A 20,755-nucleotide genomic window follows, 5' to 3' on the forward strand; every position below is an offset into this window, starting at 1 on the left:
TGTACAAAAACAATAGACCCCTGCTCAAGGGATTTAAAATCCTTTCGTTATTAACTTTAGGTTAGAGATAAGAAAAACCATTGTTTTTTTCAGAGGAGCTGGAGGCCTGACCAAAAGCAGAGAGAAGGGAGGGTGGGTAAATGTCCTGATCAGCATTCCAGGTGAGGAGGGGTGAAAAAAGATTTCCTTGGTGATGGACTTAACAGCAACCTTTACAAATTTGCTTTCTTATTTGTAAGATGGTTTTCTTATCTGTAAAATCGCCACCTTAGAGGATTAGAAGGGTTGAATGAGATAAAAGATGGTAAAGCGTTTTGTAAAATGCAAATGCTTACTCACTTAATTGTTTCTACGACGCGTGCTGGAGCTCTCACACAGACTCTTACTCCTCTGGGGAGCTTCCGATTAAGTTTGATGAGACATTGTCCCTTTAAATTCTCCCCAACTACCTCGAGGAGGTGGACCAGTCGGCACATGCGCGTTCCTCCGCGGGGCTGGCACCTCAAGCCGCAGCCTTCCCAGAGCCCGTAGAAGGGAGGCTAAAGGTTCGCCCCCACAGAATTTTTACGCAGGCGTAAATCAGGATTGGGAGCACTATATCATGCAGAGAGTCCAGTCCCTTTTTCGTGCTCGAAGACTCCGCCCCCCGCGGCCAATCACTAGGCCTCGCCCTTTACAACGGCGAATGGCAGTGAGCGTGGGGGGCGTGGCTGAGGGTCCGGGGGCGCGGCCTGGCGCTGAGAGAAGCGGCGGGGACAGCCCGGGGCTCTAGTGAACAGCGAAGCCGGACAGGGATCGCCGGCGGTCGGCGAGCGGAGGCGGCCTGGGCCCGGCGGTCTCCGAGATGTCACGATGGCTGTGGCCATGGTCGAACTGTGTGAAAGAGCGGGTATGCCGCTACTTGCTGCACCACTACTTGGGTCACTTCTTCCAGGAGCACCTCAGCCTGGATCAGCTCAGCCTCGACTTGTACAAGGGCAGTGTTGCCCTGCGGGATATCCACCTGGAGATCTGGGTGAGGAACGAGGCCCAAGATCGGGAAGCGGGGGAGCGGTGCGCAGAGACCTGAGGATCCTGGCTAAAGGGTCAGGCTGGGGGACCGGGCAGAGGGCGCGAAGGGGCTGTGGGAGTCAGGCCCTTTCCAGGCGACTGATCGGCTTCAGAGCCAGAAGCTGGGTGGGAAGGGGGGGGGGGGTCCCTGCGTCCAGTTCACAGTAGGAGAAACAGGCTGAGGAAGGGGATGTCACTTGTCTGGAGAATGCCAGAGTCAGCACATCGAGTTGGGGGCCCGAGTTGAGAAGCGTGGTCCTCAGGAGCTAAGGAGAAGGTGAAGAGGGAGCGAAGGAACTAGGGGGCTCTGACAGAACCCGTCCAGGGCAGTGACAGAGTTGGAGCCTTGCCGCTAGCTGGTAAGGCAAGGCTGGTGTAGGGGTCTGGAGGCCTGCTGAGAGCACCCGTGGGAAAGGTGCTCTGACCTCCTGACCCTCGGATCCTGGGCCAAGTGGGTGGGGTTCGCCTCAGGACCGGGATGTCAACAACCGCGTCAGCACCCGTCTTGATCAACACCTCGTGTGACTGCCTCCGCTGCCTACTTCCTGCTTTGGGGAGAGTGGGATGGACCCAGTGGTGTTTGGGGAGGGGCTTGGGAATCGGCCGCCCTACCTGCAGCGAAGCCCCTGAGGACAGGTGGAGAGGTTTGGCTTCAGGCAGGGAGGAGGCCAGGGGAGATGCTGGGGAGGCAGGGAGGAATAGGTCTGGGTCGGAAGCCCGAGGCTGGGAGCGGTGAGGGGCAGTGACTCAACTCATCTGAACTGGGAAGTTGCAAAGGAGCCACCAATTAGAGGCATCAGGCCGGGGCTGGCAGGGGGTCAACCCCCCACTCCAGAGCAGCAGGGGTGGGCGTGGGGTCAGGGGCTTCTCAATTTTCTGGCTGAGCAGACAGGGTGCTTGGCCTAAACGCAGTCTGGGGCAGGAAAAGCTGAGCTTTAGGGGTAGGCCAGGACTTCCTGAGCAAATGTAGAGGCAGAGGGAGACATCCAAGCCCAGAGTTGGGGACACCTCCCGTATCCTCTTGTCTGTGAATCCTAGTGGAGGCCTTTTGTGACCGCTGACTTTTAGACTGGCCTGAAAGAAATGGCCAAGACCTCTAGGCTGCTGCTTTCTATTTCCAGTCCCAGAAAACACTCCCATCCTGCCTTGCTCTGCCCTGCCCTCTTGGTGGGGATTGAAATGGCTCTGAGCTAGGCTGCTTTCTGGGCTGGCCTCCAGGGAGGAGTTATCCCCTGGTGAAAAGCAGGTGCTTTCATAGCCAGCCCCCCCCCCCCCCCACTCAGCCTGCAGCCCCTGCCTTGAAGACCCCAGAAGAAGCTGAGTGCCTGGGGGTCCTGGGATGGGGTGAGGAGAGGAGGCCTGTCTCCCAGTTGCAGTCCTCACACTACACTGAGTGATTAAACTAGTTCCTTCTCTCTAGGCCTCAGTTTCCCATCTGTGGATGTCTGGGTAAGGAGTTTCAACTTGACCTCTATAAGCCTTCTAGTTCTGCCATGTGTTTGTTTATTCTTGGATCCAACAAGTGTTTACTGGGAACTTCTCTGGGTGGTACCACACAGCACCTGAGATCACACGGACCAGGCAGGTGGGTTGCTGCCTAGCTCCCAGATGGCGATGGTGCTCTCTCCCTCTTGGTAACCAGGGGCTCTCAGCCTTGTACCTCAAAGAGGTACAGCTACACCAAATGTTTGGAGTTGGGGGGGGTCCCCCTCTGCCTCAGTTCAGTCCTCTGATAGCCTCTCCAGCATACTCCGCTTGAACTCCATACTTGCCCAGAGAGAACGTGGGTGCACTCTGCTGGGCCTTTCCACATGCTGTTCCCGTGCCTCGATCATGCCACCTTCCGTCCTCTCTGCCTGGCTTCCTCTTCATGCTTCAAGCACCCCCTCCTCTGGCTTAAAGGATGAAAGATGTTTGGATGGGCCAAGAGTAGGAATCAGCTAAAGCGAGGGTAGAACTCTGGAGTAGCACATGGTGGGGACGGGGAGAACAAGGGAGCTCTCCAAGGTCAGAGCAGACTAACAAGGAGTGTGGCAGCCAAGGAGACAGCCACATTTGGGGTTTCCTTGAGCCGGCTTTGTCCCTTCCCTGCTCCTAGTCTGTGAACGAAGTGCTGGAGTCCATAGAATCACCCTTAGAGCTGGTGGAAGGCTTCGTGGGCTCTATCGAGGTGGCCGTGCCCTGGGCTGCGCTGCTCACTGACCACTGCACCGTGCACGTGTCAGGCCTCCAGCTCACCCTGCAGCCTCGTCGGGGCCCAGGTGAGGGCAGGGCAAGGCTGGGGTTGGGGGCGGTGGGGAGCAAGTGGTAGGAGTAGGCCTGGGCACCCAGGAGCTGAGTAGGCCTGCCTCTCCTGAGACCCTCTTCCTACTCACAGGGCCAGGGGCTGCTGACTCTCAGAGCTGGGCCTCATGCATGACCACGAGCTTGCAGCTGGCTCAGGAGTGCCTTCGGGACGGGCTGCCCGAGCCCTCGGAGCCCCCACAGCCCCTGGAGGGACTGGAAATGTTTGCCCAGACCATTGAGACTGGTAAGTAGGCCTCTCATTGCTGCCCTGCTGCCTGTGCCTCCATAGCCCACAAGACAGGGGCCCCAGACAGCAGGATGGTCACACTGCTGCCCCAGCGGGGAAACTCTGCCTGCCCCTTGCTGTTCCGCCTGGCCTGAGACCCCTTTCCACCCCTCAGTGCTGCGAAGGATCAAGGTGACCTTCCTGGACACTGTCGTGAGGGTGGAGCACTCGCCGGGTGATGGGGAGCATGGCGTGGCAGTAGAAGTCCATGTACAGAGGTAGGGGTATGCCTAGCGGGGTGGGCTGGGATGAAGATGAGGGGGAGTGAGGGGCTGCTGAATGGTGTTGGCCCTGCCCCTAACCCCACCTTGGGCTCCCGGGAAGTAGCAGAGCAAATCTTGGGTGGGCCTGGGTGGTGGCTCAGGTGGGAGGGAGACCATATTGTGAGTCTGGAGTGGTGTCCAGGGGCCAAGTGGTACGGGCCCAAGGTGGCTGGGACACCCCGAGGATCAGGTTACACACTGAGGGTCCGAAGGGCAAGGGCTGGCCATGGAGGTCCAGGATGGCCTGGCTATGATGGGGCAGCTCTGCTGGCCAGACTCTCTGGTCCCCAGGCCCCTAGAACAGGGTACCGCGTGGGGAGAAGGGCTCCAGCCTGGGGTGGCTGGGGCGAGGGCTGATCCTACACTCGGCAGACTGGAGTACTGTGATGAGGCAGTGCGGGACCCAAGCCAGGCGCCTCCAGTGGACGTGCACCAGCCTCCTGCCTTTCTGCACAAGCTGCTGCAGCTGGCAGGAGTCCGCCTGCACTTCGAGGAGCTACCCCCGCAGGTGGGCTGGCTCTGATCCCCACAGTTTCTTTCCTTCTAATCTCCACCTTCTCCCTGCCCCGCTGCGCCCCATCCCTTCTGACCATCTCTGACCTCATCTTCTCGACCGCTTCCCTCCTGTCTCCTTTTGCCTCCAGGAAGATCCCCCGAAACCCCCCTTGCAGATCGGCAGCTGCTCAGGGTATATGGAATTGACGGTGAAATTGAAGCAGAATGAGGCCTTCCCAGGCCCCAAGGTGGGTCCCCAGCCCCTGTGGAGGAGGGAGTGTGGCCCATTTCAGCATACTCCTCAGCAGAGCTGATCTTGCCCCATACAAAGCAGGGTCATTGAGTGGGAGAAATTACTGTCTTCTGGGCAGTAGAGAAGCAGGCTCAGTGGTCAAGTTGTGGCCAGCGTCACACAGCTCCTTGGTGGTGTTGGAGCTTAGCCTGGCAACTGGCATCCTCCCTCCTCTGGGTGAGGGCAGGTGGGCGGTGGCTCTCAGAGAGCCGAGGTGGCAGGTGTAGGCTCCATGGTTGGCCCCTCTGGCCCCTTCTGTCCCCAGCTGGAGGTGGCTGGACAGCTGGGCTCCTTGCACCTGCTCCTGACGCCTCAGCAGCTCCAGCAGCTTCAAGAACTGCTCAGTGCCATGAGCCTCGCAGGTAAGGCCCCTGGGCCCTCCAGGGGATGGGATGGCTGGGGAGGGGCCGGCTAGGCTGGACTGACACAAAAAGTGTCCTCCTCCATAGACCCTGACGACCTGGTTGACAAGCTGAACAAGAGCCGCCCGCTCGGTGCTGAAGACCTGTGGCTGATTGAGCAGGACCTGAACCAGCAGCTTCAGGCAGGGGCTGTGGCTGAGCCCCTCAGCCCAGAACCCCTTACCAACCCTCTTGTCAACCTGGACAACACTGGTGGGTGTGGGGCCAGACCTGGCAGTGGTCCAGGCAGCTAGCCAGGGTGTAGGAGTCACGGGCGCCAAGTGTGGCTTTCCCTGACCTCCCCTGCCCTGGCCCACAGACCTCTTCTTCTCCATGGCGGGCCTCACAAGCAGTGTGGCCTCAGCCCTCTCTGAGCTCTCCCTCTCGGATGTAGACCTGGGACCCTCTGTGCACAGCGACATGGCCCCCTGCCGGCTCTCTGCCCATGCCCACCCAGCTGGTGAGTGCTCCTGGAGCAAGAGGAGCTGGAAAAGGCCTCAGGGCCCATGTGATGTCATGTACATGTAGGAGGCCCCCATCGATGCTTAGCTGTCCACTGTGGGTTACTTGGTTCCCTGGGGATGCTCAGGGGAGGCTGGTAACACAATGGATAGAGGCCAGGTTTCAAAGTCCGTGATCTTGGGCCAAGCACTTAAATTCTTGGAGACTCAGTTTCCCCTTCCGTGAGAAGGCCATACTAAGATCTGACCTTGGCAGGCTATGTATGTTTTGGTCGATGTTTATTGAGAGATCACATATGTCAGGTGCTGGCCCGAGTGCTTTATCACTCTACTTCTTCCAGCTCCTTGAGAGGGTTGGATTGAGCCTAGGCTCAGTACCTGGCATAACGAGGCTCTGGGGTTAGCCTTGCCCAGCCAAGCCCCGTGCCAGAGTCACAGTCCATCTGGGCCAGGGCTTCTCCCAGCCCGCAGCCCAGTGTCTGACCGTCCCTCTACCTGGGGTACCCACGAGCTCTGGGAAGCCCCTGGCGAAACCTCTATCCTCTCAGGCAAGACGGCCCCCACGCCCCTCCCGGATACCCTGCGCCCTGACTCGCTGGTGAAGATGACCTTGGGGGGCATGACCCTGACCTTGCTGCAGACGTCTGCCCCATCTTCCGGACCACCTGACCTCACCACCCACTTTTTTGCGGAGTTTGATGCCACCAAGGATGCGCCCTTCGGCTCCCGTGACTTCCACCATCTCCGACCGCGCTTCCAGAGGGCCTGTCCCCGTAGCCATGTCCGGTACAAGCCCAAGGCAGGGGCCCAAGGAGAGACCCCTTCCGCCCCACAAGCCCAACCTCTGATGCCCAGCTTCTTCCCCGCAGGCTAACGGGGACAGCTGTGCAGCTGTCCTGGGAGCTGCGGACAGGCAGGGGCCGAAGGACTACCAGCACACAGGTGCACTTTGGGCAGCTCGAGGTGCTGGAGTGCCTGTGGCCCAGGGACACGTCAGAGGCCGAGTACACAGAGGTGAGGGCCAAGAGCAAGTGTGTATGTGGCAAGGCCTGCAGCTTCCAGTGGGTGTGGAGGCTCGGCCTGACTTTTGCCTCCTGTGTCCCATCCCAGATCCTGAGCTTCCCCAGCACCCTAAGTTCCCAGGCCTCAGCTCGGCCCTGTGCCCACCTGCGTCACACACAGACTCTCCGCCGGATGTCCAAGGTAACCCACCTCACCCCATGCCTACGGGCCCTTGGCTGTTCCTCGCCTCTCAGCCTCTGCAGTTACTTCCCTGCTCCCACCCTCCACCGCCCTTGCCCGTGCTCAGCTAGAGCACACCTCCCCATCTGGGAGCCCTTGAAGACAGCTGGGCCCTACATAAGGCACCCCCTTGGCTCTTGCCGCTTCCCTGGCTCATCTTGGCAAACCCCTGCGGGTCTCCAGATATCGGGTGGCTTTTATTAAACAAACATGGTCATCTTTCTCAGGCAATGCGGTGAGGATCTCCAGGTCCCCTGCTCAAGCTTTCCTTCCCACCCCCCAGGAGGGCTCTGTGTTTTGTTTTTGCTCAAGGGGGTCCCTTCCCATCCTGCCCTCACCTACCCCACAGCCCTCGCTGACCTGAACACCCTCGCCCTCAGAGCCGACCCCGGCGCCCCGCTGCCTACCATTGCCACTCAGAACTGGCCCTGGACCTGGCTGACTTCCAGGCAGATGTGGAGCTGGGGGCCCTGGACCGGCTTGCTGCTCTGCTGCACCTGGCTACCATACCCCCTCCTGAGCCACCTGCCGGCCTCCTGGTGAGATACCCAGCTGGGGCAGGGAGCGGGCGCGGACCCTCTGGCTCAGAGCCTCAGTGGCAGGTCCCCTGGCAGCAGCTCTGATACCCGCCCCCCCCCCATCCTCCTGCAGACAGAACCCGCACCAGCTGCCGAGCAGCAGACGGTGGTGCGGCTCTCAGCACCCCGGGCCACGCTGCAGCTGCGCTTCCCCATTGCCGACCTGCGGCCCGAGCGGGACCCCTGGGCAGGCCGGGCTGTGCGGGCCGAGCAGCTGCGGCTGGAGCTGAGTGAGCCCCAGTTCCGGTCAGAGTTGAACAGCGGTCCTGGCCCCCCCGGCCCCACCCGCCTGGAACTTACCTGCTCCGACTTGCATGGTGAGAGCCCCCCAGGGGACTGAGAGTGGGCAGAGTGGACCCTTTATCCCTGGCCTGCTGCAGATTGTGGGTGTGAGGGAGAGCGCAGGCCCGTAAACAGTAAGGGACAGTCACCATGATGGACGTTTCAGGCCCCCACTAACCCCCCGCCCCCACTGGGGAAGAAATGGGGAAGGGCAGCCGTGACAAGCCCCAACTCCTCCTTACTCTTCCAGGCACTTACGAAGATGGAGAGAAGCCACCCATCCCCTGCCTGCGGGTCTCCAAAGCCCTGGATCCCAAGAGCCCTGGGCGCAAATACTTCCTGCCCCAGTAAGTGGGGGCTCTGGAAGGGATGGACAGGAGATTGCTTGGCTGCTGAGGGTGGCTCCCGAGGTGGGATCCGGGGCTGAGGGGGGCCTTGCAGGCCAGTGACAGGCCTGTGCCCTGGCAGGGTAGTGGTGACTCTGCGGCCCCAGCTCAGCAGCGCACAGTGGGAAGTGGCCCCTGAGAAGGGAGAGCTGCTGGAGCTGTCAGCTGAGAGTCCATGTGAGCTGCGGGAGCCTGAGCCCTCGCCCTTCTCCTCTAAGAGGACCATGTACGAGACGGAGGAGGTGAGGCCCCTGGAACCCAGGGGAGCCACTTGGTGGCTGTGGGATATGAAGACAGGACCACCTGGGGCACGAGTTGGCGTGACGTGGCACCAGCTAGAGTTTCATGTCTTCCATCATCTTAGACCAGTGGGGAGTCAAAAGCACCCCAGCTCATGGGGCCTGGGCATGAGGACACTGGTGAGGGCAGGCCCTGGAAGGCACAGGTCCCTGATGGGGAAGACCACAAGCCCGTCTATTGACGGTGTGTGTTTGGACCTCAGGATCCTCTTCTCTGAAGGTGCTGAGAGTTGAGTGAGAGACAGTTAAGGGCCTGGCCTCGGGGCCAAAAGGTCTGGGTTTGAATCTAGGCTCTTCCATTCGGTGGCTTCATCCTCTTGGAACTGGTCTAATCTCAGAGTTCTACGCAGATGAGTTTCCTCATCTTGAAAGTGGATACAATGACCTGTGTCACAGGCTTATCACGAGGAGAAAGGAGTTGCCACACGTGAGGTCCTCCCTCATAACAGGGTTGGCACACGGTCAGCACTTCGCACGAGCTGGCTGTCGTACATCCCAGCAGAGAGGGGCTCCCATGAATGAATGAGAATGAATGAATGATAGGAGGTCAGCGTGCAGACCAGGGTCTGATTGCCGAGCCAGAAGCAGGCCCTGACATGTCTCAGATGCCTTGCCTGCTCGCCTGTCTAGATGGTGATTCCTGGAGACCCTGAGGAGATGAGGACCTTCCAGAGCCGGGCCCTGGCGCTGTCGCGCTGCAGCCTGGAAGTGCTCCTGCCCAGCGCCCACATCTTCCTGCCCAGCAAGGAGGTCTACGAGAGCCTCTATAACAGGTGGTGACTCAAGTGGGTAGGGGGAGCGTGGGGAGGGGCTGGGCTGGGCCACCCTCACTGCTGCTCTCCATCCACCTGCCCCAGGATCAACAACGACCTGCTCATGTGGGAGCCTGCGGACCTGCTTCCCACCCCTGACCCCGCCGCTCACCCTGCTGGTTTCCCGGGCCCCTCAGGCTTCTGGCACGACAACTTCAAGATGTGCAAGTCAGCCTTCAAGCTGGGTAGGAGGGATGCCCCAGCAGGGGCCCCAAGGCCCCCAGAGCTGGGCAGGGCTGGGGCAGCCCTCCCAGGTCTCCTTCCCACTTGGCTCCTTGATCTCACCCCAGACTCAGACTCGGATGATGAGGATGCCCACTTCTTCTCAGTAGGGGCATCAGGCGCTCCCCAGCCCCCTGCCCCTGAGTCCCCAAGTCCTCGCTCCCAGAGTACCTTCTCTACACTGGTGACAGTGCTGAAGGGTCGGATCACAGCCCTCTGTGAGACTAAGGTGAGGGCAGCCCTGGGGAGGTGAGCCCCGCTGACTCCAGCGCCCCCCAACCCACCGTTGGCAGGAGAGCAGGACCAGTGTGAGCAGCTCCAGTTTGGGAATCTGGGAAAAGAAACCCCAGTGTGGCTGAGAGTGGTCTGTCTGGCCAGCAGCACGCACCCACCACCCCCACTGACCCACCCATGCCTCCCCAACCATCCATCACACCCCATTAGCACCCGTTACACGTAAGGCACCAGGCTAGGGGTCCTCATGGCCCCCTAGCTCATGCTGGATGGCAGATAGGGCAGGGATGACTCGCCTGCTGGCAAAAGAGACAAGTCATGGAGTGTCTGCGCAGCTCAGTCTGTTAAGGGTCTGACTCTTGATTTCGGCTCAGGTCATCTCAGGGTCCTGAGATGGAGTCCCATATCAGGCTCCACACTGGGCGTGGAGCCCGCTTAAGATTCTCTCCCCCGCTGCCCACTCAAAAAAGACCTTCTCTCTCTACCTCTCCCTCCGCCCCTTCCCCACTCCCTCTCTAAAAAGAAAAAAAAGAAAAAAAGACAAGTGCTGCTCTAGGTCTTCAGCAGAGTCTGGGTAGAGCGAGAGCGGGTCCTACTCAGGCCAGGGCTCCGAGAGACCACCCCCCCTGAGGGCGCGGGGGCTACCGAGGGCCCTGGTGAGGCCACGCCACGTGCTCTGCTTGCAGGACGAGGTTGGGAGGCGGCTAGAGACCTCACACGGGGAACTGGTGTTGGATGTGGAGCAAGGCACCATCTTCAGCGTCTCCCAGTATCGAGGCCAGCCGGGACTCGGCTACTTCTGCCTAGAAGCCGAGAAGGCCAAGCTCTACCACCGAGGTGTGAAAGGAGGGGACTTGCCAGAGGGACGTGGCCCTGGGTGGAGGGGACGGTCAGCCAGCTTGGCAGGGGGCTCACCAGCTGCCTCCCCAGCGGTTGTGGATGACCACCTGCTGCCCAGTCGCCTGGAGCTGCCCAACTTTGCTCCTCCGGCCCAGCTGGCCCCAACCATCTACCCATCGGAGGAAGGGGTGACCGAACGGGGAGCCTCGGGCCCCAAGGGCCAGGGCCGCGGTCCCCACATGCTGTCCACGGCTGTGCGCATCCATCTGGACCCCCACAAGAATGTCAAGGTACAACAGTGCCTGCTTCTGGTCTACCCACTTGGCTAGGGCAACTGCCTCCCTGGTGCCTGGTGGGCTAGCCCCCACCCCCACCCCGTGCTGACTGTGCCCCACCTCCAGGAGTTCCTGGTGACACTGAGGCTCCACAGGGCCACCCTGCGCCACTTCATGGCTTTACCAGAACAGAGTTGGCACTCCCAGGTGAGCGAAAGTGGTGTGGGCAGGCAGGTCTCTACAGTTGGGGGGAGGCCAGTGTGAGGGGCCTGGGCTGGGCCAGAGCTGACTTCCCAGCAAAGCCCCTGGGCAAGGGATATGGTAGCAGCTGATGGGCAGCAGGTGGGGAGCCATGCTGGGGCGCGGGGAGGGGGTTAGAGGAAGGAAGAGGCCCCTGATCCTCGGTACCCCTCCTGTCCTGGCCCCCAAAGCTGTTGGAGTTCTTAGATGTGCTTGATGACCCAGTGCTGGGCTACCTGCCCCCTACCGTCATTACTGTCCTACACACTCACCTGTTCTCCTGCGCCGTGGACTACAGGTACCCAGGCTGGGTGGGCCAAGAGCCAGGGGCCGGGGGGCAGGCTCTCTGTGTGTGAGGAGCCCGCCCTAGTGCATGTGTGACACCCCCCACCAGGCCCCTCTACCTCCCTGTGCGTGTCCTTGTCACCGCTGAGACCTTCACCCTCTCCAGCAACATCATCATGGACACCTCCACCTTCCTGCTCAGGTATGCACCACCCCCACCCAGCTCACTTTCCACCCCCCCACACACACACACACAAACTAGGCTGCAACTGCTACTCCCCAGCGTCCTGCCTACCTGATTTGTGTCCTCAGTCTCTGAGCCTTTCTGTACATTTGGGTGATGATCCCTCCCTCAGGAATGAGAATTGGTTCCACCTTCCCGGACAACAGTTGGCACCTCCTCAGCAGAGCCTTAAAAACATCTGTGCTCTCTAACCTGATCGGCTCACTGACGTGCTTGTTCTAAGGATATAAAGATAACAGAGGTGGAATGCGATGCCTTTGTAGTAGAATTTAAAACTTATAAACAATCTAAATGCCCCCAGATGACAACTTGAGTCAGTAGACATGGCTGACCCGACCATTAAAGTCAAGTTGAAGAATAACATTGAAAAACACGAGAGATGCCGTAATGCAATATGTGCTGAAAACCCGAGATAGAAAGCTCTACGTGGTGGTGATGTTTTTTAAGATTTATAAAGGTTTATTTGTATACATGTCTGTGGCTTCACAGAAGAGATGAAGAGAATGCACAGGGCGCTTTTCTCAGAATTTGGGATTAAGGGAATATGGTTAGAGATTATTTTTTATTCCCGTGTTTTAAAATATCTTAAAAGAGCTTGTGTTGTGTTGCCATTAAAATAAGGACTGACTTTGAAAGAACAATGAATGCTGTGGGGGTGGGGGGGGTGGAGCAGGACACTTCCCTCCTGCGGCCGCTGCGAGGCCTAGATGAGGAGGAGCAGAAAATGCTTGGAGAGAGCTACCTGCCCTCTGACCTAAGCAAGCATGCGCTATTTTGGGCCTGCGGCGCAGGAGACAGGCCAGTCTCCCCAGTGTACAGATAAGAACACCGAGGCCAGAGAGGACCCAGCACTAGTTTCTTGTGGGTTTGGGACCCCCTGTGGCTCCCCTCGGCCTGTCTCTAGGGGCCCCACCCCGTGGCTCCCATGGAGCTGCAGCCTGCAGCGGCTCCTGGGCCCTTCTCAGCCCTGTTCCCCACCAGGTTCATCCTGGACGACTCAGCCTTATACCTGTCCGACAAGTGTGAGGTGGAGACGCCGGATCTGCAGCGAGGTGGGCAGGGCCTGGACTGGGCTCCCTCCCCTCTGAGGGCCCACAGCCCCCGGCCACACCCAGAGCAGCCAGAAGTCCTCACCTAGCTGCTGGCTGGGTTCTTAGCACCCACACACGCATGCACGCACGCAAGGGCTGCACTTAGAGAAACGCCAGGTTCTCTGCTCTGGTGGTGGGCCAGGGGCTGGGCGTGAAGAAGCAACTGGAGCTTCTCTTGCTTTCTGCTTCAGATTATGTCTGTGTCTTGGATGTTGACCTTCTGGAGCTTGTGATTAAAACCTGGAAGGGGAGCACCGAGGGCAAACTGGTGAGTGTTGTCCAGAGTCCTCCGGAGCCAGAGCAGGTGCAAGGGCCGAGGGAGCCTTCAGGGGATCACCCTTTGCCACTGCACTCTCTCCTCCCTCTGCTCCCTGGGTCTGGGCTCAGGTTGCGATCACTGCCTGCCCTTCCATGCTGGGCTCTGGTTCGTGGCCCCCCTGGGAAGGGCCAGGCCTAGCCTGGGTGTGCCGTAATATGAACCCCACCACCAGGGGGCAGCTGCAGCCAGGGCAGAAGCAGGGCCTCGGGAGTCAGATGGCCTTTGCAGGGCCTGCTTCCTCCTCTGTAAAATGGAGGTAACAGGCCCCACGTGGCCAGGCTGAGGTGAGCGATAAAGGCCTGGGCACTGGAACACTTTCACGCGGGGAGTGCACTCTTGCTTCCTTGGGTGGTTTCACTCCCTGGGCTCCTTTTGCTCCTTCATTCAGTGGAGCTGTTGGGCAGCAGACTGACCAGCCCCGGGAAGACCTGGCCGGGTCCTATCTGTGTGTGGCGGGGATGAAGCCTGGGCTGATGGTGCCCCATTCCCCCTCCCTCGCACCCCCCAGAACCAGCCGCTGTTCGAACTGCGTTGCTCCAACAACGTGGTGCACGTGCACAGCTGCGCAGATTCCTGTGCCCTGCTGGTCAACCTGCTCCAGTACGTAACGAGTGAGGGCGACCTACACCCCCCTCCCCGGGCCCCCAGCCCCACGGAGATCGCCGGCCAGAAGGTACAGGTGAGGCCTGGCCCTACAGGCGACCGGAACTCTGCCGGGCCCACTCTCCTGCCGCAGCCCCCAGGGGCCTGGCTTCGGAGGAGGGGCTCCCCTCCTTCCCGTGTCCCTCATTTGTGACTCCTCCCCTGCCCGGCCCAGCTCTCCGAGAGCCCTGCCTCCCTGCCCTCCTGCCCTCCAGTGGAGACGGCCCTCATCAACCAGCGGGACCTGGCCGACGCCCTCTTGGACACTGAGCGCAGCTTGCGGGAGCTGACCCAGCCTTCAGGTGCGGGGTGGGGGGGGCGCAGTGGTGCTTTGGGGCCGGGGGACACAATCAGGCATCGCCCCCAAAACTGGTGTCTGTCTCCACAGGTGGCCCCCCCCCTCAGGCCTCGCCTGTGTCAGTCTACCTATTCCCAGGTGAACGGAGTGGGGCCCAGCCCCACTCGCCCCCTGTTGTGCCCCCCGCTGGCAGCTTGGGGTCCTGCTCGGAGGCCAAGGAAGATGAAAAGGAAGAGGGAGATGGAGACACTCTGGACAGTGACGAGTTCTGCATCCTTGATGCTCCTGGCTTGGGCATCCCGGTGTGTGGGGGGGCAGGCGGGGCAGGGCCCGCAAGTGGAAGGAGAGGGTGGCTCCCTGCTGCACCTTTCTAGAGCTCCTGCTGGGAGAGGGCTAGGAGGTGGTCTCTGTCACTGAGGAGGTGGGTCTGGGTCCATGGCAGTCTCTCTGACTCTGGGCCTTGAAGGAGCAAGTGGATTTCCAGAGGAAGAAGGAATGGCGTCCAGGACAGAGGGGGACAGGACCTCAAGGGGAGGGAAAGAGAGGGCCAGGGTGGTTGGCAGGAGGGGAGGGGAACCTTTTGATTGCCGGGGTGCTGACCGGCTGGCCCCCAGGAGCCCATGGGAATGTCACATGCAAGTGAGACCCAGGCCCGGGGAGACGGGACTGGCAAGAACATGGGGCACTTAGGTCCCCCCTGGACAGAGCACTCCGACACAGCTTCTGGGGACGGTGGCCCGCGACAGTCATCCTTTGTCCAAAGTGGGGGGGGGTACGAGGATGGGGAGGAAGTTGGGAGAGGGTGGCCTGGACTGGGGAAGGTGTCCGCACCTATGTTCACTCGGCCCCCTCCTTGCAGCCCCGAGATGGGGAGCCCGTGGTGACACAGCTGCATCCAGGCCCCATTGTCGTGCAGGACGGGTACTTCTCACGGCCCCTGGGCAGCACGGATCTGCTGCGGGCGCCTGCCCACTTCCCCGTGCCTAGCAGCCGTGTGGTGCTCCGTGAGGTCTCGCTCGTCTGGCACCTCTATGGGGGCAGGGACTTCGGCCCCCACCCTGGCCCCAGGTAGGGACGGGTGCAGGTGGCAGCAATGGCGTGGGGCCCACCCAGCTGGGAGATGGGGTCCGGGCTGGGGGCCGGCTCTGACCTTCAGCCGCTGATAACCTTGAGCAGTGTCCTTGCCTCAGTGGCCCCCGTTCTTCCTCCTTCCTTACCGCCCCCCCCCGACCCCGCCCAGGGCTGAGGCTGGAGAGGGTTTCCTGCCCCAGGCTGAAGGGCCCGCTCTGACGGGAAGGGGGTTCCTCCGAGTCAGCTTGTCCTCTGTCTCTCTTTCCAGGGCAAGAGGCAGCTTCATGGGCCCCAGGGGCTCTCCTTCCCGCTGCTCCGGCCCCAACCGGCCCCAGAACTCTTGGCGTACACAGGGGGGCACTGGGAGGCAGCACCACGTCCTCATGGAGATCCAGCTCAGCAAGGTGAGCTGGGGGCTCAGAGTCCAGAAAGCCACCTGGGAGGGGGACAGGGCAGGCCCTCCCATCGCTGGCACCCAGCCAGCATGCCACCACGGCCACTTGGCTCCGGGTCCCTGGTCAGGCACCAAGTCCCCGAGCGCTTGCAGAGCAGCGGCCACACGGCACCCCAGGTGCTGTTCTAGACGATGGAGGGAGCAGCGAGCACAGCAGACAGAGCCCTGCTTGCCCATCACGTGTGTGGTAGTGGAGGGAGCCACAGATCCGTATGGTGTGGACTGGGATCGGTGTTTGGGGAAGGTGAGCCAGGGAGGGGGCACAGGGAGCGCCGGGGAGGATCAGCACAGTCTTCTTGAGACCGTGCCGTTGGCAGAGACCCGTGGAAGGGGGCAGGAACAGGGTTTCGGGCAGAGGGCGCAGCACGAAGGCCGGGGCCAGGAGCCTCCCTGCCGTGTTGGAGCCACGCGGCCAGCAGGACTGCAGCCGGGCCGTGGGGGCGCCGTGGGTCTGACTGGGAGCCAGGCTGCCGACCGCTCTGCCAACCGCCCCGCAGACCACAGGACGGTTCTGGCTTTTATACTAGAGTGAGATGCAGTCAACAGGAGACGGTGGCCGCACAGGATGGTGGCAGCCGCGGAGCCGGTGACAGCGGTCCGATCCTGGGGAAGTTTGGATGGGGAGGAACCCCAGGTTGGGAGGCCGGGCGACACAAGGCGGTGCAGGCAGAGGTGCTGCTTCCTGAGGGCAAGGCCATGCGGGCCCTCTCCCCCAGCACACGGGGCTGTCGTGCCGAGCAAACTCGGGGGCTCTCTGCAGCCAGTGGGGCTGGGGAGCCAGCACTGGGTCAGGGAGAGGGAAGTCCAGGGCCAAGTTCCAAAGCCGAGAAGGGCCTTGAGCTCTGTGAGGGGCAAGAGAGAGGCCAGTGGGGCTGGCGTGTCAGGAGCAAGGTGGAGGGAGAGGCCGGGCCCCTCCAGGCCCCGAGGGGGTGTGTGCTGTGTGAAAATCCCTCTGGGTGTGTGGACAAGGGCGGTGCTGGCGCTTGGTGACAGGCACACAGGGGCCTCTAGGGTGACAGGAAGGGAATGGAGCAAGGAGATTCAGGGGAGACATTCAGGTCAAGAGTTCAGCATGCCAAGCGGGGTTTGAACTGACTATGGGACAGCTGGGGAGGCAGTCTGGTGGGCGGCTGAGTGGGGGCTGGGAGAGGCGGGGCCCTGCCTCCCCGGCTCAGGCGTCCGTCTGCCCCGCAGGTAAGCTTCCAGCACGAGGTGTACCCGGTGGAGCCAGCCACAGGCCCTGCGGCCCCCAGCCAGGAGCTCGAGGAGCGGCCCCTGTCCCGCCAGGTGTTCATTGTGCAGGAGCTGGAGGTCCGGGACCGGCTGGCCTCCTCCCAGATCAACAAGTTCCTGTACCTGCACACGAGTGAGCGGATGCCACGTCGCGCCCACTCCAACATGGTACCGGCCGCCCCCGCTTGCCGCTGCGGGCAGGGCCGTGTGTGCCCACACAGCAGGGGGTTTGGGAGCCTGGGAGAATGCTGGGGCTCAGGCAGACCCAGCTGAGGGACCAGCGTGTGCAGATGCAGCACCGGGGGTGGGGGTACAGGGTGGGGGCAGGGGCCCGAGGCCCGGCGGGTTCCCAGAGCTTGCCCTCTGCCCCTAGCTCACCATCAAAGCACTGCACGTGGCCCCCACAACCAACCTGGGGGGGCCTGAGTGCTGTCTCCGGGTCTCGCTGATGCCCCTGCGGCTCAACGTGGACCAGGTGAGTAGGCCAGACGGGGGGCAGAGCGCGCGGTGAGCCCCACTGCCTCTGGGCCCCTCTGACCTGCCCCTTCCCCGGCAGGACGCCCTGCTCTTCCTCAAGGACTTCTTCACCAGCTTGGTGGCTAGCATCAATCCCATGGTCTCTGCAGAGACATCCGCTGAGGGTGAGAGGCTGAGCTGGGAGGGGAGGGCCCGGGCCTCCCGCCTCCCGCCTCCCAGCCATCCCTGGGCCCATCCCCCATCGGTGTCCCCCACCCTAGCTCGCCCTGAGACCCGAGTCCAGCCCGGCAGCCTCCAGGAGGGCCGGCCTGAGGACGCCGAGATGACCAGCTCCCAGGAGGCCGCGGGCGGTGGACCCAGCTCCTCTGCTGAGCAGCAGCCTATCTACTTCAGGTAGGGCTGAAGGCTGGGGGGTCCTCGCCCAGGCTGCAGGGGGGCAGGGGCAGGCACTGAAGGCCCCCTCTCCCTATTCCCCATCCAGGGAGTTCCGCTTCACATCCGAGGTGCCTATCTGGTTGGATTACCACGGCAAGCACGTCACCATGGACCAGGTGGTGAGTAGGGCTGTCCCGCGGAGTGGCTGCCTGGGCCATCCCTCTCGGGGGTCCCCATTCTGCCCAGGTGTGGCTTCGTCTTCTGGGGGCCGCGGCTTGATCCAGGCAGTAGTGCCTGCTGAGCCGGCCTCCAGGGGCTCCGAGGAGCTGAATTGTGTGAACCCAAATCCCTCCTTCCGCAGGGCACTTTCGCTGGCCTCCTCATCGGCCTGGCCCAGCTCAACTGCTCCGAGCTGAAGCTGAAGCGGCTTTGTTGCCGACATGGGTGAGCCCCCCCAATCCCCTCCAGCACCCCCAGTCTCCTGTCTTCCCTTGGCTACATCCTGACTGGTTGTGTGGCTTTGGCCAAGTCCTCACTCCTCTGGTGCCTCAGTTTCCACTCTGTAAAGTGGGCACGGTCATCCTTTGCACTGGGCTGGGGGGCCTGCTATGGAGAGCATTGGGGTACCTCACGCGGGTCCTGGCCCCCGGACCCCTCAGTGTGTGGCTCTGCCCCTGTACCCTCCTCTCCTCTCCCCTTCCCAGACTCCTGGGTGTGGACAAGGTGCTGGGCTACGCTCTCAATGAGTGGCTGCAGGATATCCGCAAGAACCAGCTGCCCGGCCTGCTGGGGGGTGTAGGCCCCATGCACTCAGTTGTCCAGCTCTGTGAGTGGCTGGCTGTGGGGGCTCTGGAAACGGCTCTGACTCTTGGGCAGCCTAGAAGCTGCCCCCAGGAGTAGGGGGAGGAGGTCCTAAGTCAGGGTCGGTGCGGGCAGCACAGCCTCGGGCATCTCTGACAGCCCGGTCCCTGCAGTTCAAGGGTTCCGGGACCTGCTTTGGCTGCCCATCGAGCAGTACAGGAGGGACGGGCGCCTCATGCGGGGGCTGCAGCGGGGGGCTGCCTCCTTTGGCTCGTCCACGGCCTCGGCCGCCCTGGAACTCAGCAACCGGCTGGTGCAGGCTATCCAGGTGAGTGGGCACCTGCTTCCAGGCCAGGTAGGGCAGGGAGAGTCTGCTCCACGGTGCCTGCTCTGTCCCCAAAGCGCTACTAAGGATGGACAGTCTGGGTGTGCGGTCCCATTTTATGAGACAGGAGAGGCCCAGTGACCGGCCTGGGGCCCACAGCAACTCCTCGGGGGGTGGGTGCCCTGCATGCTTTTAGCCCACCGGGTGTCTGCGCCTGGCCAGCTCTCGAAGAGGAGGGAAGGGGGTGTGGCTCTGTTGACAGACAGGACAACCGCGGCGCAGACTGGCCCTCACTCATTCAGGCCCCGCCCTTGGCTAGGCCCAGACAGATCCCCAGGGAGGCCCGGGAGTTGTCCTGCGAGCAGCTCTAGTTCAGTGCCGTGAACGCTGGTGGAAGGGCGAGGATGGGCAGGCCTCTGTGGGGCGGTGAGCGTGCAGATGCAAGGGGGAGCTCCCGGCTCTCTGGGATCTGCACGCCCAGTCCCTTGCAGGCCGGGGGCGAGGTCTCTAGCGAGGAGGCTGGAAGGATAAGGCCCCAGAGAGCCCCCCAGAGGCACAGCTAGGTTGAGGAGGCACGGTGAGAAGTGAGGGGCAAAAGGAACAGAGCAGCCAGCGTAAGAAGGTAGATCAGAGTCGGTGGGGGCGAGCTAAGGGACCCCAGCACTCCGCCCGGGCTTCCCCGAGAGCTGGCAGGGCCAGACAAGGGGCAGGGTAGGGGGGACGGTGCACTCGGTCTCGAGAAAGCTACACGGGCGGCAGCTCACGAACGGGGCAAGGGCCCAGATGTGGTGGTCCACCTGAGGAGGGTTTGGGGTCCAGAGAACATGAGGAGAATGCCCTCGGAAGGATGCCGTCCACCCGCAGCCCCCCGACCTGGGTGCTGGAAGCATCGGCAGGATGCAGGAGCCGTACCGCAAAGCACGGCCGTGGGGGAGGCGGAAGCGTGATGCCCCCCGACCCCGGGCTGCCCGGGGCTTCCAGCACGGTCCTCTGGGGCTGGCTTGGGGTCCTAGGGGCCTCGTGTGTGTGCCCGGGCTGGCTCTCCTCATCTGGTGCCCTCCGTGTCCCCTCAGGCCACAGCTGAGACCGTGTACGACATCCTGTCCCCGGCAGCGCCCATCGCCCGCTCCCTGCAGGACAAGCGCTCGGTGCGAAGGCTCCGAAGGGGCCACCAGCCTGCTGACCTCCGGGAGGGTGTGGCGAAGGCCTATGACACGGTTCGAGAGGTGATGAGACCCTGCCCGCTTCCCAGTCCCACACCCACCTCCCCCCGCCCCCGCCGCCGCCCCCAAACCCCCGCCCTGACCTCCGACTTCCACAGGGCATCCTGGACACGGCTCAGACCATCTGTGATGTGGCATCTCGGGGCCACGAGCAGAAGGGGCTGACGGGCGCCGTGGGCGGCGTGATCCGCCAGCTGCCCCCAACCGTGGTGAAGCCCCTCATTCTAGCCACCGAGGCCACGTCCAGTCTGCTCGGGGGGATGCGAAACCAGATCCTCCCCGACGCACACAAGGACCACGCTCTCAAGTGGCGTTCGGACGAAGGCCAGGACTGAGCACCGGGCGCCAGGACCCAAGGGCGCTGCTCCCCACCTCGCCCGGCCAGCCCTGGTGGCATCTTGGCTCCTGCGCCTGCCCAGAGCTTTCGGCCCACAGCCGGGCGGGCCCTCGGGAAGGACCTGGAAGGACCCTGCCTGCCCCCCCCCCCCGCCCCGCCCCGCCAGTCGCTGTGAGAACGAGGCCTCCCTGCCTGGGGCCTCAGCCCTGTCTCTGCACTTTTCCTCTGGGGAGAAAGGACACCGCCTCCACCACCGCCTGGGCCCACACTGCCGCCTTGTCCCAGGACGGAGGCTCTTGGACCCTCAGACCCAACCCCACTCAGCCAAGTGTCTCTCTGCGTCTAGGGGGAGGTGGGGGACACACACTGTTGGGGGTCAATGTATTTTTAAGCTCCTTGGAGCGTGTGGGTCAGTATCTGCATGAAGTGCAATAAACTGTGCCCGCCGCCGGCCCCCTCATCCTGTGTACCTGCGCTGCCCCGGCCTCAGCCTTGACCTTGGCTCTCACCCAGATCCCCATCTCTGTACCCAGGATCCCCCCATGTTCCTACCAGGGGTCACCACACCTGCCCAGCAGGTTAAAACTGGCCCCCAGCTAGCTGTCCGGCCCTGCAGAACCCCTGACTGGCCTGCGG

The 20,755-nt window shown here is 62.2% G+C and overlaps 1 protein-coding gene across 3 annotated transcripts; it reads left to right on the top strand.

Moving 5' to 3' along the window:
* The first annotated feature begins 752 nt into the window (after window positions 1-752).
* ATG2A (autophagy related 2A) lies at window positions 753-20,579 on the top strand. Of its 3 annotated transcripts, none has more exons than XM_088017792.1 (41): window positions 753-1,015; window positions 3,149-3,311; window positions 3,428-3,580; window positions 3,738-3,840; window positions 4,258-4,393; window positions 4,530-4,628; window positions 4,938-5,034; window positions 5,122-5,286; window positions 5,393-5,533; window positions 6,083-6,320; window positions 6,404-6,548; window positions 6,645-6,737; window positions 7,157-7,315; window positions 7,428-7,671; window positions 7,887-7,983; window positions 8,105-8,264; window positions 8,952-9,094; window positions 9,179-9,318; window positions 9,424-9,584; window positions 10,276-10,426; window positions 10,520-10,719; window positions 10,831-10,911; window positions 11,136-11,242; window positions 11,339-11,431; window positions 12,455-12,525; window positions 12,756-12,832; window positions 13,392-13,562; window positions 13,701-13,827; window positions 13,914-14,125; window positions 14,740-14,891; window positions 15,163-15,298; window positions 16,543-16,749; window positions 16,955-17,056; window positions 17,138-17,222; window positions 17,319-17,451; window positions 17,540-17,612; window positions 17,795-17,877; window positions 18,138-18,259; window positions 18,408-18,562; window positions 19,633-19,785; window positions 19,881-20,579. In XM_088017792.1, the coding sequence occupies exons 1-41, from the start codon at window positions 845-847 to the stop codon at window positions 20,115-20,117; spliced, it is 5,736 nt and encodes a 1,911-aa protein (XP_087873918.1). In that variant the 5' UTR covers window positions 753-844; the 3' UTR covers window positions 20,118-20,579. The 3 variants fall into 3 exon arrangements, with proteins under 3 accessions (XP_087873918.1, XP_087873916.1, XP_087873917.1); XM_088017790.1 differs by having other exon boundaries at window positions 754-1,015; window positions 14,683-14,891; XM_088017791.1 differs by having other exon boundaries at window positions 754-1,015; window positions 13,392-13,556; window positions 14,683-14,891.
* The last annotated feature ends 176 nt before the right edge of the window (window positions 20,580-20,755 follow it).

Source organism: Eumetopias jubatus, unplaced genomic scaffold, assembly GCF_037043125.1.
Source record: "Eumetopias jubatus isolate StellerSeaLion01/CBP00866 unplaced genomic scaffold, mEumJub1_p1.0 scaffold_13, whole genome shotgun sequence".
In the NCBI taxonomy this organism is placed as follows: Eukaryota; Metazoa; Chordata; class Mammalia; order Carnivora; family Otariidae; genus Eumetopias; species Eumetopias jubatus.